Source organism: Dama dama, chromosome 9 (assembly GCF_033118175.1).
Source record: "Dama dama isolate Ldn47 chromosome 9, ASM3311817v1, whole genome shotgun sequence".
Classification (NCBI taxonomy): Eukaryota; Metazoa; Chordata; class Mammalia; order Artiodactyla; family Cervidae; genus Dama; species Dama dama.
This window is the reverse complement of record NC_083689.1, coordinates 82,275,001-82,288,367: the sequence shown is the minus strand read 5'-3', so window position 1 is coordinate 82,288,367 and position 13,367 is coordinate 82,275,001. Positions and strand designations below refer to the sequence as shown.

At 33.7% G+C, this 13,367-nt stretch overlaps 1 protein-coding gene across 5 annotated transcripts in view; it reads right to left on the bottom strand.

Moving 5' to 3' along the window:
* The window catches only part of MSH3 (mutS homolog 3), a 173,911-nt gene that overhangs the window by 74,577 nt on the left and 85,967 nt on the right, over positions 1 to 13,367 (bottom strand). For all 5 annotated transcript variants that reach the window (XM_061151922.1, XM_061151923.1, XM_061151925.1 and 2 more), the window contains exons 14-15: positions 6,522 to 6,709; positions 5,465 to 5,633 (exon numbers count right to left, since the gene is read on the bottom strand). In XM_061151922.1, the coding sequence (XP_061007905.1) occupies positions 5,465 to 5,633; positions 6,522 to 6,709 (357 nt within the window). The remainder of the gene's footprint in view (positions 1 to 5,464; positions 5,634 to 6,521; positions 6,710 to 13,367) is intronic.

Here is a 13,367-nt window from a genome sequence, read left to right as displayed (position 1 = left end):
GTACTGAGCAAAAAGGTTGTAATAAAAAATATAACCTGATGATTTAATACCTGTAACACTGTTATGTTCATATTACAAATGGTGATTTTTTTCCTTAATGACCTTTTCCATTCATTTATTAGTAGCATTTATCTTAAGAATTCTATGACTCAGTAATAAGACTGAACCTCTAAATACATAAAAAAATTTTTTAATTTTTTAATATTTTATTATTAGACATTATATCAGTTTGAGATATGGCCAATCCCTTATTCTAAACAGAAGAAGATTTATTATAACAGCTTTTATCCAAGAAACCTAAGTCCTATAAACATATCATCACACAAAACACTTAACCCCTCAGCAATTAAGGAAGGAAGAGATTTCCTCACATGAGTATTTTCTTTAAGTTTTCATTTATATGAACTATTACAGATCCAACTGTACTCTACAAGCTTTTCTGAAATCAGCCAGGAAGTAAATGAAATCACTACTTCTATCACACCTTCCATTTTTCACATGAATCATATATCATCTCCTCTTCCTGCTCACATTTCTGTATTATTACAGTGAAATTTAATGTTTCATTTAAATAAAAATATACCTATTTTGTGTGGGATGGGACCCAGAAATTCTGTAGTTGCCATTAATTTTGAGATGACTACAGGAACTTTGTCACATACGATTTACAACATTTTGCTATTTATAACATGCATATTATTAATAGTATCAGCCTGGCTTTTGAGTTTACTTTTCTGTTAATAGAAATACTTTAGCTTTTATATTCATTATAACTGGCATCAATGGTTAATTGTAAGAATTTTTATCCTTAGCAATGATTTTGCAACTAACGATGTCCTCTTGTATACAGGAAATTAATACAATTTCAAATTTGACATATCCAGTTAAAGAAAAGAGTTTTAAAAAGTCTCTCCTTTGGCTAAATAAAAGTAACCAAGGGGAAAAAAAAATAACAAAATAAATACACTAATGAGAAATATAAAATCTAAGAGTATGCTAAAAAATATTCTGCTTAAATATTTTGAAATCTTCTATGAGAAAACATATTGGTGTTTTTATAAAATAATTGCAGGAGGAGGTAAGCCAAAGGCAAACAGCAAAATTCAGGACCCCAGCAGACCACTAGCATTTGGGAATAATACATATAACACAGAGCGCCACAGAAATTACTGCCTAAATGATAGTGGAAATTTTGAAAAGAAGCTAAAACTGCCTCACTGAGGTCTCTAGGCAGCCAGCTAGAATAGTGTGCTTAAGTTATGCACCATAACGATGCAGCCTGGCAGCTCTGAATTCAAATCCATGCCCTACACACATTACTAACTGCCACTGGTCACACTCCTTTGGAGCACCCTGGGAACAGTTTAGACCAGGGGTCCTCAAGCTTTAGGACCTAATGCCTGATGATCTGAGGTAGGGCTGATGTATTAGTAACAGAAATAAAGTGCACAACAAATGTAATGCACTTGAATCATCCTGAAACCATCACCCACCACCCACTATCCTGGTTTGTGGAAAAACTGTCTTCAACGAAACTGGTCTCTGGTGCCAAAAAGGATGGGAACTGCTGATTTAGACCATAACTGTTCAGTTTGTAAGTACCCAGGGTCTACTCTAAGGACCACAGCTCCACAAGCAAGCCATTTACAGAGTGAGAATCAGGAAAGCCACGTGGACCTCCTGTTTGTTAAACTCCGGGGGTCACCTTCTCAGGTGCGGGTCCTGTGTGTCATCTTGGGTTTCTCCTCAGCATTGTCACCAACTAGCGGTTTTTCTCTGTTCTACACTAGTTATGGGATAGGAAATTTTCTATTTCTTTTCAATGAACACTCTAAGGATAAGCAGACAAGCTTTTTGTTTAGAGACTTTACTGCTAAAGGAAATGAACAAAAATTGGAAGTTAACATGTATTTCAGAAATTTTAGAGAGTTCTCATAGAAACTTTCCTTGCTCTAGGGTTTGTGACTTTGTTTCTTAGGTGTTGATGTGAAAAATTTGTCCAGATTCACTCTAACAATCTCTCATATTCTTCTGCTGGGATCCAGTTCTGTCTTGGTTAAATGTCAGATATTGTTACTTAAACTACAGCCTAGAGAATCACTGGGATGGAATCATTGTTAAGTTTGCTGAAATTCTTCACTCATTCCAGAAACTGCTCTCTGTTCTCTCCAAGGCCACACTTCACCCATTCCTATTCTCTCCTCTTTCTCATTGTTTCTTAAGAATTCACAAATAATTTTTACTTAGATGTAAGATGTAACAGGTTGCTTTTCATGTCTCAATCATGCTAAGCAGATATCTGGATATGCTGCATGCTGTGAAAATTTATTAATTCACAAATTTATTTTTCTAAAGATGTTCCAATAACATTTATTTCCTTTTCCCGTAAGAAAACTACTAATCAAAACTTTCCCAAATCTAACTATCACCCCATGCCTATTCCATATTTGATTCAATGTTGAGATATAATTATCTCCACACAGAAAACAGGAGAGACATTATCACAGAAACAATGAACTATGTAAAGCTATGTAAGTTTCTGCTTTCATTATTTTCTTTCCAGGATTTTTTTCGTTCACTATTTTCTAAACCAGTACTGTCAGATGAAGGTATGACAGTCACTCAGTTGCGTTAGACTATTTGCCACCCCATGGACTATAGCCTGCCTGGCCCCTCTGCCCATGGGATTCTCCAGGCCAGAATACTGAAATGGGTTGCCATTCCCTTCTTCAGGAATACTGTCAGAGTCAGACACCGTAATTCCCCAGAGTCAATAAGGCTTAGTATTCTCATGAGTGCAGAAAAACTGGGAACAAAGTGAAAAAAATGAATAGTGCAAAAAGTAACACTGGTTTGACAGTTTATTTTTACTAACAAACTCACATACCACACAGGGCTGTCATAACAGGTTTTTTAACATATATGACAAAAGTTGTATGTATGGAAATATGCTTTCAGCTAGAACAGAAGGGTATAAAATAAGAAGCACATATATATAATACAAGAGTTTTGCCTCCTAGCTCCTTTACTTCTCAGAGGTAGTCATATTTGATGGAGTCTGTTTTACTCCTTTATTTTTTTTTTTTTTTTTAGTTTAAAAATATTCACTCATACATTTAATAGCCATGTTTTGGTTTTTGTTTTTTTGTTTTTTTTGTGTTTTACTCCTTTAAATCTCTCTAAATTTTGCTGACACCTTCAGTACAAATATTTAAACAGAATTTGATTATAACAATGCTGGGTATTTAGAATTTACTTGATGTTTCAATGAACAGCATCAATAATTCCCAAAAGATGTTATAAAAGTGATTCTATAATGAAGTACTATGGAGAAGGAAATGGTAACCCACTCCAGTATTCTTGCCTGAAAATTCCATGGATAGAGAAGCCTGATAGGTTACAGTCCATGGGGTCGCAAAGAGTCAGACACAACTGAGCACACATTCGATTCAAATGAAGTACTATTAAGATTTTAGAGATTTAAAGAAAACAACGAAGAATCTATCCTTTTGTTAAAAACTAAAAACTTTCTTGCCTCAAACTCACCACCTTAATTTAGTAAAAGTTAAGAATAATTAGATAATTTACCTTCCTTGATAATCCTTTGTAATCCAATTACTTGGTCTCCATTCTGTGCTTTCTCTTAAATGTCAGCACTATTCTATCAATGCTAATCTACTATCCCTTATGAATTTCTGATCAGTTTTCCCCATTTTAACTTTAAAACCCCAAGTGAATCTAGGGCTGTCTTCCAAAACCTTACGTTTTATTTTAATCTGAATAGTGCAAGCTCTAAAATGTCTGGATTTTATCAAATAAAATCTTTGATGTTGATAATCTTTTGTGTTAACACTGTTCATGAGTTGAGTGAAATGACAACATAGTATAAAGATCAGAATCAGGCAGACCTGGGCTGGAAATAAGTTCCAACTTGGGCAGCTTATCTCACTATACTATGCCAAGTCTCAATTTTCTTTCCTAAAAAACTGGGGAAAAAAAAAAAAACCCTTCTGTGTTGTTACAAGGATTCAGTAACATAAGCAAAGCACTTAGCACCATTCTGAACTTTAACATGTGCACAACAAATGGTAACTATAAGTACTATTATTAAATGAATAATACATGCAAAGTGCTTTATGATTAGAAAGCACTTTCATGCTTTTTAATTCATTTGGTCTTTGCAGTAGTCTCACTTCAGAGGTGACTCTTCCATGGTCACAGAGCATGTAAGTGGTAGAACTGGCAGCTTTCACCATTATAATACCAGGTAACCACTTTCCTACTACACATTTTCATTAATATATTATGCAACTTTGATTATCTCATTTCCAACAAATAGACCTGAACAGCCGGGTTGAGGTCACTTGTCACTTTGCAAGGTCATAATTATATAGTGAAACCAAGAGATAAAATTAAGTATTTGGTATTTGCCTGTTCAGAGGAGGAGTGAGAATAAGTATACATATTATGAAATCATTTTTTTGTCATATAGAGTTCTATTTAGAATGCATTATGAAATGTGTATAACATCTTAATTTTAATCTAGAAGACAGGTTGACTTAATCAATAGTCTATTAAATTAATAAACATTTTAATAAAAGTAAAGATTATAGAGTTTCTTCTTTCAAATAATCATACAAATTAACACTCTTTTGGCTAAATAAAGCAATGCAAATATTTAAAAAACTGATCTGAAATTAAGTTTTTCCCCATTAGAAAAATATCTGTTTTTTAAAATTCTGAATAAAGTGTTCATCCTATAGAAATTATTCACAAATTTCCTAATTTGCTATTTAAACAAGTAGAGTTTTTCAAATTACTTCAGTTGGAATCTTTATATTTTATTAAACATAAGATGTAGAAGTAGCAATACATCAAGACTGAGATACTAATATCAACCTTTAAACAGAAATACACATACCAAAAACACACATTCTACATAGCACCATGATCTTATGGTGTTTGCTATAGTTTTGTTTTTGTCTTTCTGTTTTTTTAGCAGCTATATTCCTGAACTGAACTGAACTGATACTCCTTCAAATAGAAGCCTTGGCATTTAATTACTATGTGATCCAATTAGTGTAGGTGGTTCACTCTGTATCAATTATCATCTGCAGACTGGGAGTCAAAGACTAACTTCTCTCTTCTAGAGTAAATGAATTATTTAAAGTTATTATTTACCATAGTCAAGGTTTTCTATAATATAATTTCAATAGATAATACTAAAACACATGTAACACTAAGATCCATGATTTTATCAAGAAACTAAAATAAATAAGCAAACAAAATACTGCCATTAAAAGAAAGTTCTTATCAAACAAGGTATTACAATATATTTCCAAAGATAAAACAGAAAATCTGAAAAGAAAAAACTTTCATCCTATCATCAAATATTTATTCACACTTTAAAATAGCTTTTCCAACTGAGGAAAATTAATGTAAAAGAAAAGTATTTCAATATTACCTCCTGTCCTGATACGGTCACATATTGTGCAGAAGGATTTTTTAGTATTTTTCGTATTTCTTGCAAATGTGTTTGGATCTTGTGGGTAACATCTTGAATTTCATCCTTCCTCTTTTTTATTAAAGGGAAGTCAGAAAGATCTTTGAATAATTCAGTTTTATCTCCAATCCTAAAAAAATGAAAAAATGCAAATATACATACTTAAGCATATTATTTATACTAATTATCAATTATTTTTCAAAACATAATGAAAGGGACTTCCCTGGTGGTCTTCTGGCTAAGACTCCATGCTCCCAATGCAGGGGGTCCAGTGCTCGATCCCCGACCAGGGAACTAGATCCCACAAGCTTCAACTAAAAGAGCCTGCATGCCACAACTAAGACCCAACACGGCCAAATAAATAAATATTTTTTTAAAAACATACTGAAAGACCAAAGGGTGGGACGTCAGGAGAACAAGATTCTAATCCCAGCTCTTCCACTAAATATTTATGAGTAAGTTTCTTAATTTCTTTGAAGACAGATGAAATTACACTAACATCACTTTCATTTTAGAAGTTCATGATTGTCATGATAAAACCAAGAGATGAAATTCAACATTTGTTGTATATTCAGAAAATAAATGAAAATACTGTCAAATCTTTTTTCCTATACAGAAAGTTCTTTATGGGATAAAATGTAAAATGACTACCCCTTAAAGGATAATTTTACTTCTGCAGTTTCTATATATAAAGCAGACCATCTCTGGCTATCTAGCAAATAAGCACAAGATGCCACCTGCCATCTACTTCTGGATTAATAAACCACTACTACTTGCTCAGCCTGGACTTCATCATCTGATACCTGAAGAAATACCATATTTATTCTGTATGACGGAACTGCCTAAAAGCTAAGGGTTATTTCCAGCTGTAATACAGAGCCTTTAGTATTCAATCACATTTTTAGTTTTATATGCAACTTCTACTATTAATTCTAAGGGAAGCTTAAGTACCCACATATCAAATCATAAATTTGTACTTTCACTACTAGAAAGGAAGAACTAAGGGTCTGCTACTTACTTGGCAGCTTGTTCATTGAGTATCTTTAAGTAATGCTCCACTGGACTGAGGAGTTCAGGAATTTCTAAAATAAATGTCTGGAGCAACTCTGACTCAACATGGGAATTCACAGCAGGTATTAGTGCTTGAAATTCTGACTTCAAGTGATACAGGGTTTTGACAATCAGGAAGAACTCTTGCGTAGAACACTGAAAAGAGAAATATTTTTTACCTAAATAGCATAAGATACATGAAAATGAGATTCTGTTAGTGGTCTTTTTAAAGTTGGAATAAAAGAACATTTTAATTTATTGTATAAATGAGTTCATTGAAATATTGTTGATATGTCCTAAATGTTAAATCAATAGTTTAAGTACTTTATAAGGTAAAGCTATAAAGAAAATTTGAGGCAAGGATAGGAAAACCAATACTTGTTCAGTATTTTTTCATTTTAAAATATGATGATCACATAACAAAAATACAGTAAACAATGTCACAAATAAAAAGAATAGTTCTGGGGAAAATCTACAAAATATTTAAGAGATAAAGGTCAAAATTCTTTCAAGTATAATGAGATTTTACAAATTGACATGGAAAAGATTAATAATTCAAAGAACAGTGGCAAAATGAACTGAATAAACTCATAGGAAAAAATGTCCAATAAGCACATAATTAACCTCATGTATAATTAGGACAAGCAGGTTAAAATGACAAGATAGCATTTTTCACTTGTCAGAATGTCAAAGATTTAAAAGTATGATAAAAAAAAAATAAAAAATAAAAGTATGATAAGAGCCAAGTCACACTAAGTATGAAAAATGACACTTTTATATACTATTAGTAGAGGTATAACCTTCCTGAAGAGCAATTTGGCATATATTTACAATACAAAGTATAATACCCTTTGACTACACAATTCCATTTTAAAGAATTTTAAAATATTTTTCACAAGTAGTTAAAAAAAAGTTTGTACCTGAATATTTATAGTAGTAGTTTTGGTAATAATATTAAAAAGATGAATAAAAAACAAATACCCAGAAATTGAGATATTAGGAAAAATTCATTCAGTGTACAACTATAAGACAGTTAAAATACTAACACATCTGTAAATACTAATGTACAGATTAATACCAAACTCCATAATTTCAACATACTAAATGTACATAGTATATTTTTACACTACATACCATATATGTATTTTACACAATAAAATTTCACTTGTGATTCTTTAAATTATATATACTATTCTACAGAAGTTCAAGTATAATTTAACTTTCTCTAGTTACCTCTGGATAGTGGATATGCCAAAGGGTGGTAAAGGAAGACTTTTTACTCTTTATTTTATACTCCTGTATACTGTTTTAATTTTGTAACATGAGTGTGAATAATTTATACTTTTGGAGCTTTGGATACAAAAAGTGGGCTAAACAAGTGCATCTAATTTCACTCTGTCCTGAAGCTACAGTCCAAGATTGTTTTAAAAGACATGAAACTTCAAGAATAATTAGGAGGAAAAGCAACAGCAATAATCTCTTAGAAGCTACAAAGTAAACAGACTAACAGTAATTTGACTTTGAAGACTCTAGGTATTTGAGTCTTAAGCTGGCCACGAGGAAAACTAGGACTCAACTTGAGTTACACCCAGAATCCTAAGACTCAGGAATTGGGGGCACAAATTATCTTTGAAAAGTGGAAGCTGGGGATTTGGGAATGGAGAAAACAATTGGCTGAAAGTGACATGCAGCAATTAAATCCTTCAATCCCCTATTCCTCTTCATGTCACTAAAGGGCCACCATTCGCCTACTCTACAAAGAGTGTAGTGGACCCTTGAACAATGTGGACGTTAGGAGTGCTGACCCTCCACACAGTCAAAACTCTGAATAGAACCCTACAGTCAGCCCTCCATACCTGTGTTTCCATATCCATGGATTCAACCAAGCATGGGTCACACAGTACTGTAGTACATATTTACTGAAACAAATCTACTGTAAGAGGACTTGCACAATTCAAAACCATGTTGTTCAAGGGTCAACTGTAGTCTTAGTCTCTGGAGAAGGTAAAACATAGGTATCTGAGTCATCTTCAGGCACAGTGAAGGATGAGAGTACCACCAAAAGCAAAGGATTAAAAGAATGATTCCAAACTGAACGTCGAGATTCCCAGTTGTCCCCACTGAGCTCACAGAACATTGTTAGCCAGTCAGAAAGTTGAAAGAGTCCCTGAGGAGCCTCACAAGCCCAAGAAAAAATTATAAAGACAGCATATAGCAGGAATTCTCCCCATAAATGGACCGTCAAGTTCACACAACAGCTCACCTCATAAGCTGCAAGCCACATCCAACTACACAGAGCTTACTACCAGTGTTTTATTTCCTATTCTTTAAAAATGATCAGACAGACTAAAAATTCTAACATGAAATGCAAACACTAAAATAAACAACTAATTAATCAACCAACAAATACCAGAAGGAATGGAACCTATACAGGTAGAAGAAAATGTTAACAACATCCTCAGTTAAACAGAGAATATTGAAATAAACAGGGAATCATGAATTAAGAATGGTATGTTATTATTTTAAAAGAAACATTCAGAGAACAAGAAAACAACCCCAAAATTGTATAAATTAAACTATGATAGTAGAAATGAAAAATTTAACAGAAGAGGCAGAAAATCAAGGTAATAAAATTTCCAAGAAGGTAAAGCAAAAGGGTAAAGAGATGGGTAACATAGAAGAAAGATCAATAATCAGTCCAGAAGATAAGAACTCAAATAATAAAGCTATAAAAGGAGATAAATTTTCAAAAAAAAATTCAGAGGTATATCATATATATACAATGAAATAGTACTTAACATTAAAAAAAATGAAATAATGCCACTTTGCAGCAACATAGATGGATCTAGAGACTATCATACTAAGTGAAGTAAGTCAGAAACAGAAAGACAAATACCATACGATATCACTTTTATGTGGAATCTAAAATATGACACAAATGAACTTTTCTATGAAATAAAAACAGACTCATTGACGTAGAGAACAGATTTGTGGTTGCTAAGGAGGAGGGGGCCTGGAAAAGGGATGGACTGGAGTTTGGGATTAGCAGATGGAAACTATTATACGTAGAATGGATAAAAAACAAGGTCCTACTGTATTGCACAGGGATTATAGTTAATATCCCGTGATCAACCATAAAGGAAAAGAAGATATAAAAAAAGAATGTGAGTATATATACAACTGAATCACTTTTCTGTACAGCAGAAATTAACATAACATTGTAAATCAACTATACTTCAATAAAAAATAATAATTTTGAATTTAGAATTACAGATCCAAACTTTAAATAATAATTCAGAAAAATTTCCCAGAACTTGGTTGCCAGATTGAAAAGGTCCAATACAATGAATTAAAACAGAATCAAATCACAGCTGATCAACATGAAATTTTAAAACATTGGAGACAAAAGACACAATCTTCCATTTATAGAAGGAGAGAAAAAAGAACCACAGCAACAAAAAAATGTCACAAAAAGAATTGGGAACCAGTATGACTTCAGACTGATTAAAAATAATAGTACAAGCTGTTGAAAAAGACAACACAAAATTCTAAAAGAAAATAATTTACAACGTAGAATTTTATACTCAAACTACCAATCAAATGTGACAGCAAAACAAAGACATTTCCAGACATCAGTGTTTCAAAACTCACTCCTAATACCCTTTCTCAGGATGCTTCCAGAGAATGTACCCCACCAAAATGAAGGAATAAACCAAGGGGAAGTCATGAAGTACAGAAAACAGAAGATCCAATTCAAGGGAAATAAAGGGAATCTAAAAAGATAGCTATTCAACAGGTATAGCAGGCAAGAAGTCCAGGTTGGATCAGGTAGGAAGGCTCAAGAACATGAAATGAACAGAATATTTGATGAAAATGAATACCTTGAGATGAAAAGACAATGCAAGTTTAAGTTAATGGTAAGTACACATCATAAATAGTATATATATGTGTATATATATATATATAATGGATGAATGCTTAGAACATATTTAGAAAGATAATTACTTATATAAGAAATGAAGAAAACTATAAATGAAAAAAAAAAAAAAAGAAGCAGCAGCTAGGTTCAACTGAACAAACGGTGAGTTCAGAATGTATCACAAAGCACCTCATCTCCAGAAAGGCCGTGGCTCACTGGGAAAGGCACATACAGGAAACTGCACTGTTCGTATAAATATGGAGCCTAGAAACAATTTATAGCTTCGAATTGACCTCGAGTCACTTAATGGTATATTCTAATAAAAGTAAAGGGCAAAAAATAAACATTTTCAGTAGAATTTTTGAATAATAATCTCATAATTATTGCAATTTGATAAGCAAAAAAAAAAAAGGAATTGGTTGTTCATGCTTAGATATGATATCAAATTTAAGTGAGCAACAGAAGTAAGGTGAAAGCCAGAAGTGCTTGCAACCAAGTTCTAAGTGCCCAGGCCAGGCTGCTCTCAAATTTCTTAAGCAAAATGACTCAATGGAGTCACAAGAAAGCTGAGAATAAGGGTAAAACAGTTTGCTCTTGAAGTCAGTCATGTTCAACCCCATTTCTGGCAGCAGGCTTCTCTGTGGAAGAGCTTGAGAACACATGCGCAAGTGCAGAGGCAGATCATCACAGGACTGGAAGAACCCCAACCTAAGCTCCACACGGAAAACATGGAGTTGGGCTTCTAGCAGTCTAGCTAAGAAATTAACTATAAAACCTACAAAAGTCTGGAAATCTCCTTTCAACATTTACTAAGTGCTACACCCTTAGCGACTATGTATCATTTTCTTAAGTTATTATACTTATTGAGCAGTTAATGTGAACTCCTATCACTAGCACTCTAAGATTTAAGTCTGATGTCTTACTATCAAAAGAAATGTTTATTTTATTTCAGAGTCGGCCCACTTGGTATCCTCTATTATTATCAGCATAAAAATACCTATTTGTGCCTATTCCACGGCACTTTCCACACAGCCAGATGGCCTAAGCCTACCACTTCCACAATATCCAAACAGTGTTCCTTAACATTTTCTGAATTTCACAAAATTGGCACAATCTATACCCAGGATATCACTCACCATTTGGTGCATACAGCAGAAACTTATTTAGAGTAATCTAATGATAAAGAATAGACATGTGTTTGATGGTATGTTCCAAGAGCCAGCTAACTAATCTATAAAAATGTGGCTTAAAGCATTCAGACTTCCTAAAGTCGGTCTATACCAAATCATTTCTGATCTTCGCTTTTCAAATCAATCTTTAGACACATTCTTGTACAAACACTAAAACAACAATAAAGGAACAACTTCTGAGTGAGTCACAAGTTTCATCAGTATAAGCTGAAAGTCTAAAAAGTCATTCCTGTTCTGCATATTGGTTACTTTTAAAAGAAACTAGATTCTATTCTGTATGATCTCACTTGTATGTGGAATCTAAAAAACCAAACAAAAAACCTGAATTAATAGATACAGAGCACATATTAGGGTCTGTGGAGCATGGTTATGTAGGCAAAATGGGTGAAGATGGTCAAAAGGTAAACTTCCAGTTGTAAACTAAATAAGTCCTGGTGATGTAATGGCATGGCAACCACAGTTACTAATACTGAATTGTGTATATTTGAAAGTTACTGAAGAGGCGATCTTAAGAGCTATCTCTCATCAAGAGACCACAAAAAAGCTTTGCAACTTTACATAGCAAAGAATGCTAACTAGAGACTTATTGTGGTGATCATATATATTGAATCCTTATGTTATATACTTGAAACTAAAATAACGTTGGATATCAATTATACCTCATTTAAAAATATTAGATTCTGACATTTACCAGAGTTTTAAACTTTTATAAGTACACAAACTTTGTGAAATGCAAATATCAAAGTACAGTTTAAAGAGAAGCAGGAAGGCATAATAGAAATCACCACAGTAATAAATGATGATGCCATCTTGATGCCATGGATACTATGATTCAGCTCTTTTGATTAGCCATTGATAATTTTTCAGCTTTGCTCCTATCTTCTTTTGAGAAAAACAAATCTCTAACATCTGCCAGTGAATCCTTTTTAGTAGTGAAGGCAATGTGTTTAGAGATCTGCTGCTTGATGAAGGGTAACAAGCATGGATTATCAGCCACTGGTTCAAGGTCAAAAACAAAATAACAGATGGTATGTCATCCATTCTGTAACCTCAAAAATGTCAACCATAATACTTCCTACTACTGGAACATCCGCTACTTTTGCCAGCAAAACAGAAACTCAGCAACTTCCCTGGCAGTCCAGTGGTTAAGACTTCACCTTCCAAAGCAGGGGATATGGGCTGAATCTCTGGTTGGGCAGCTAAGATCTCACATGTCTCATGGCCACAAAACCAAAAGATAAAATAAAAACAGTATTGTAACAAATGTAATAAAGACTTTAAACATAGTACACATCAAAAAAAATAATCTTGGGCTTCCCTGGTGGCTCAGTGGTGAGGGGTTCTCCTGTCAATGCAAGAGACACAGGTTCGATCCCTAATTCAAAAAGATCCCACATGCTGCATGGTAGCTAAGCCCATGCACCACAATTACAGAGTCTGTGCTCTAGAGCCCAGGAGCCACAACTACTGAAGCCCACGCACCCTGCTCTGCAACAAGAGAGGCCACTGCAACGAGAAGCCTGAGCACTGCAGCTAGACAGCAGCCCCTACTTGTGGCAACTAGAGAAAAGCCCATGCTGCAGCGAAGACCCAGCACATTCCAAAATAAAAATAAATAAATGATTTTTTAAAAGTCTTGGGAAAAAGAAAACTCGAACACAGTGCATCAAGCAATGAAACAATAGATGCCAATCCCATAACCAAG